Genomic DNA, 5,000 nt, shown 5'->3' with positions numbered 1-5,000 from the left:
TACAGCATCTGCTGCAAACACAGTTGTGACCTGTATATTGTACATCAACATTAACCATTAAGCCTGGTTTTCACTAGCAATGCAAGCACAAGCGCAAGCAGCTTATGAAAACTAGCAGCTAGTGAAAACGATTGTCGACATAAGCATCAAAATCAACCATGGCAACCGCTATTTTGTTCAAATGCTCAGATCCAGGGAATCTGGAACAAGTGCTTTAATTGGCCAGACGCAAAAAATTTCCTTGTGCTTTTGATATGTTTTGTTTTCACACGAAACAAGCAAACGCAAGCATAAGCCCAAGCACAAGGAAAAGGAAAATTTTTGATCCCTTGTGCTTGTGCTTGCGCTTGTGCTTGTGATTATGCTTGTGTAACCCCATTTACATGGTGTACTTAGGATTGTAAATATCTTGAGCAATCTTTACTTGTTCATGAAAATTCTGTGTATGTTTTATCACATCATCATTGTCAGCATGATGCCTTGTCATCTCTTCATGGTTCTTATTGTAAAAGCTGAACAGCTTGTTATCAAAATGAATTACAAAATGAAAAATAAACACTTTGTAAAACATGGTGGCCATTTAACATTATTATTCCATGATCGCGCATTTGAAATATGAGCAAAACAAGCAAGAAAATTCAAGAAAAATATAAAAAAAAAACTTGATGAAGATGCGATGTGTAATACCTGGTGGCCAACAGATGCAGGCTCATGACAATTAAAACATCTTTTGCCTTTTGTTTACTTCTAAACGTTGGAATTGATCCAGACTTTCCACAAGTTTATTTTTTTGCTTTATTCAGAGCAAAATTTCGCTTTTACGGCAAAAAAAATTTAGCTTTGCAAAACTTAGCGCAATCAATTGCCGTGTAAGGTCAAACTAAGCTATACATATGACCTGATAAACGTGATTGAGTGAACCAATCAGAGCACAAGAAATGTATTGACTGAGGTTGAAAATTTAATAATCACTGTTATTTCAGCCGTTGTTGTTCATATTATGCTATCCTTAAGTAGGGATGTTTGATATTACATGTACAGTAATAATAATAATAATAAATAATAATAAAACGAAAATAATTCACTTACAGTAAGTGAATTATTTTCGTTTTGCTCTCAACTGGATGACTGATACAATTCATTGTCAATAATAAATAATGACAGCACTGAACTTGTATCCAGCAATGGCTTACCTCATGTCTTGTATCAACAACTCTAATTCCAAGATTTTCACATGAAACCAAAATTGGAGATATGTGGCCACCACAAAGAGTGAAAACAAACTTGACACCATGTGCCTTGGAAGATTCAAACAAAGACATTGGAAAATTGAGGACAAATAATTATTATTCATATTTTATACAAGTTTATACATTTAATAAGACTAATTTACTATTACATGTACTTCTAGAGCAATGCCTATTTTTTTCATTCCATGTTGGTAATTAATAATAATTTTAAAAGCAATACATGTAAGTCTCTTATAGCGAAGATATTGTTGACGTCACCTATCGTCAATTAATGTGCCAACCAGAGCCTTTTACAAGGCATTGTTTGTAAACAGATATCTTCCTTATTAGATAGCACAGATTGCAGCTTTCAAAAGAAAAATTGGCTGACTTGAGGTTTAAACATAAGGTAGTGAAAGATTTTGATCCATCACAAATGTACAATATCTATTTAAAAAATCAATCATTCCATCCTCTATAATTATGCTTTTATCTATTTTAATAATTATTATTAGTTGATATCAAGATAATCCTCAATATTCTAACCTTTAAGACCTCACCAACTAGCTCCCCACCATTTCTGTTGCTGTGTTCATCAAGCTTTCATTGCAAGAAAACAAGAGAAAGAATAACACAGTAGTGTTAAAATTATGACCACATACGACATCCATCTCAAAGACTGCCAATCCTCAGTCCATCAACAGATGTTAAAGATAAATTACTGGTACATGTTCTTTTGCCTCTGCTTTTTCAGCAAACCTCAGGCACTAATTATTTAAAAGGAAATAATCATTAGAAAAATTTGGAATGTGCAAGATACAGATCAAATTACATTAATATTCAATTATATATAATGTACATAGATAGGTCAGCCTTTTTTTGTAAGCAAGTAGGTCATTTTAATTTTGAAGCTTTAAAGGGATGAAATTTACTTTAAGCCGGTGTTGTAAAATTGAATTCATTTTCCACATGAGATTTATTTATTTTACCCCTTTTGATTACATGTATATGGCATTTACCATGCAACTAGACCTATCAAGCATGTTGGCTTGGAGGCCTGGTCTCATTACATTTCCTTTTGAGAGCAAACGGTTTAATCCCAAAAGGAAATAAAATAAAAAGTAAGCCTAAGTAATGCGATCATTTAAACTTTGTAAAAGCTTCCCAGCATAGTAGGTATTTTCTATGCCATCGGTGATATCAGTAATTATTTGGAGCATGAATCATTGAAGACACTCTTACCTTGTAAATATACCTATGCAAGATTCGTAATTTATAAATGAGAAAAATAAAAGTACCAAATACAGCTGAAAAACCAAGAAGAATCGTGGATACAAAAACATCCATCGTCGCCGTGTTTAAGAGAATGCAGAAGTGGATTGGAACTAGTGCGAATGCCGCTGTTTATTTTGACTGTAGATAACAATCGTACCAGGTTTTCACGGCAATATGGCGTGAAAATTATGGGCGATTTATTAGATTCACGTTAACTTTCGTGCAGTCCATGTCGTAGTTACTTCAGCATTTTTGGTGGTATATGTTAGGTGTTGGGAAGAATGTCGTGGGTATTTATCACCACTAAATCTAACGCAAAAGCTGCCAAGCAAGTGGAAAAAATCATGAGATATCTGTCATTTCCTTTTTGCCTGAGTTTCTAAACTTATTCTTTTCTTTTTTTAATCTTTGCAGAACGTTTTTTGAACAAGAAGGTCAATATGACAAAGACAGAAAAATGGCAAAATTCTCGGAAGAGGAGGTTATGATTCCGATAAAGGAGGAGCTTGCGGAACAAATCAACCGTAGACAAACACACCCGACGGAGAGATCTTTGATTCTCCCAGTGGAAGGAAAAATCCAGTACACCACGTGCACAGATTTTCAGAATATAAACCAGCACAAAATAAGTCCTCGGGAAAAAATAAAAGTAGCTCTTCGAAACATGTTGCAGAAGAAAGGTGTGACATTTGAGGAGGTTCTACATGAGGATCTTCCTTGCCACTGGGAGCAGCATGGAGATTTGATTCTTTTTCCAGAAAAGAGCTTTATATTGGATCTATGGGAACAGTGTGGGGTTGATCTGTGGAAGCTTGTGGCTGAGACGCTTGGCGTTAGACGACTTGCGAAGAAATCAACTATAAGGAGTGATGGATTTAGAACACCTAGAGTGGATTTATTGTATGGTAACAGTGGTTGGGTAACACATATTGACAATGGAATTAAATACACTTTTGATGTGACAAAGTGTATGTTCTCTGCTGGTAATATCACTGAAAAGATTCGTGTAGGAAAGTTTAACTGTGAAGGTCAAACTGTTGTTGATCTTTATGCTGGGATAGGATATTTTGTTTTGCCGTATCTAGTTCATGCCAAAGCAGCCATTGTTCATGCATGTGAATGGAATGAAAATGCTATCAAGGCCTTAAAAGAGAATGTGAAGCTTAATGGTGTAGAAGAACAATGTGTCATATATGAGGGTGATAATCAAAAGGTAGAAAATGAATTAATTTTATAAGTAAGAACATGATCATTATTCTTGAATTTGTTGTCATGAACTAAATAGTTTTGTCTCTCGAGTCTCCATGTGTGTGTCAACCATCCTCTCAATGGACTGCCAGCAGTTCCTCTTTCTTGAGATGAGCTGCACACTTTTGAGCAACCTCAATCCCAGGGGCTTTCATCTCACTACCCCACTTTGAGTTAAATGTACTTTTTTCGTGTAATCATGAGGAAGGGAGGCTGGGGAATCGGGAGAATGCATTTATTGTGTGGGAAAACAAAAACAAAAATGACTAGTGCACTTGACTTAGCATTTTGTTTAGGTACCACAAAAGCATGAAAATTATTTTATTCTGACTTTTCTCTTTTGATAGATTGCTTGATAAGTGAATCTAAAAAGCAAGGAATTGGCTAAAATTTAACACATCTCTTTGATTTTAGCAAATCTTTGCCCAAATGTTGTCCATTTGCATTGGACCTCATGCTCAATCTTCCAATTAATATTACTCAAAAGCTAGCCTGCGTGGCTGGTGGGATATTTTTTTCGCCGAATTATTTAAACACTCATGAGTATGATGGTCACTGTGTTGTGTTTTGGCCGGGAGTGGGTAACGACTAGCATGGGAAGTAGAAGTTTTGAAATCCTTACTTGGTGCCAAAACATTAATATTATGAAAGTAAATTAGCAAGTTAAAAACAATTTGAACATATAAGTTGGTAATGGAGAATACAATAACATAAACACTTAGTTCCTATCTTTTTGGTGATTTTTTCTTATAACTACATGAATTACCAGTTACTCAATTGAGTCAACTTTTTTTTCATTGTAATTTTTTTTAGTTTCCTCTCCATGGAGTGGCAGATCATGTAAATCTTGGCCTGATTCCGTCAAGTGAGCCTGGGTGGCCTGTAGCTTGTGCTGCTCTGCGATCTGACTCAGGAGGCTGGTTGCATGTTCATGGCAATGTTACATCACGGCTTACCAGCAATGAGGAGAGAGTTGCTGCCATTTTTCCTCCACAAACTTTTCTTCCAAATGAAACCAAGTCCAAAGAAAAAAGCAGCAATCAATTGTCTACTGGCAGTGAAGGCTGTGTCACTGAGCAGGCATCTTTACCGATGAATTTAAAATGCAGTGAAAAGAGAATTTCCTCTCTTTCCAAGATGGAAAAAACCCCATCCTCCAACAAGAAATTAAAGCCTGAGTGGTTAGACTGGGCACTCTATGTGACTGAAAGGCTTTTTCTTCACCTGACAAAATCACATAAGAATAAG

General features: G+C 35.6%; 2 protein-coding genes across 3 annotated transcripts in view; one reads left to right on the top strand and one right to left on the bottom strand.

Moving 5' to 3' along the window:
• Nucleotides 1-2,588, bottom strand: part of LOC138018392 (2-hydroxyacyl-CoA lyase 2-like) — a 14,612-nt gene extending 12,024 nt beyond the window's left edge. The window contains exons 1-4 of the mRNA XM_068865010.1: nucleotides 2,472-2,588; nucleotides 1,776-1,829; nucleotides 1,194-1,298; nucleotides 1-30 (exon numbers count right to left, since the gene is read on the bottom strand). The exon at nucleotides 1-30 is cut by the window's left edge and continues 49 nt beyond it. Coding sequence (XP_068721111.1) covers nucleotides 1-30; nucleotides 1,194-1,298; nucleotides 1,776-1,829; nucleotides 2,472-2,576 — 294 coding nt within the window. The 5' untranslated portion in view covers nucleotides 2,577-2,588. The remainder of the gene's footprint in view (nucleotides 31-1,193; nucleotides 1,299-1,775; nucleotides 1,830-2,471) is intronic.
• A 75-nt stretch (nucleotides 2,589-2,663) lies between these two features.
• LOC138021549 (tRNA wybutosine-synthesizing protein 2 homolog) overlaps nucleotides 2,664-5,000 on the top strand; it is a 2,695-nt gene continuing 358 nt past the window's right edge. Inside the window, exons 1-3 of one of the 2 annotated variants that reach the window (XM_068868450.1) lie at nucleotides 2,664-2,794; nucleotides 2,919-3,717; nucleotides 4,566-5,000. The exon at nucleotides 4,566-5,000 is cut by the window's right edge and continues 358 nt beyond it. In XM_068868450.1, coding sequence (XP_068724551.1) covers nucleotides 2,962-3,717; nucleotides 4,566-5,000 — 1,191 coding nt within the window. In that variant the 5' untranslated portion in view covers nucleotides 2,664-2,794; nucleotides 2,919-2,961. Of the gene's footprint in view, nucleotides 2,833-2,918; nucleotides 3,718-4,565 lie in introns of both variants that reach the window. The other variant, XM_068868449.1, reaches the window with a different exon arrangement.

The sequence above is a fragment of the Montipora capricornis genome, chromosome 10, assembly GCF_036669925.1.
Source record: "Montipora capricornis isolate CH-2021 chromosome 10, ASM3666992v2, whole genome shotgun sequence".
Classification (NCBI taxonomy): Eukaryota; Metazoa; Cnidaria; class Anthozoa; order Scleractinia; family Acroporidae; genus Montipora; species Montipora capricornis.
The sequence above is the reverse complement of the archived record's forward strand: the minus strand, read 5'-3'. Positions and strand labels throughout refer to the sequence as shown.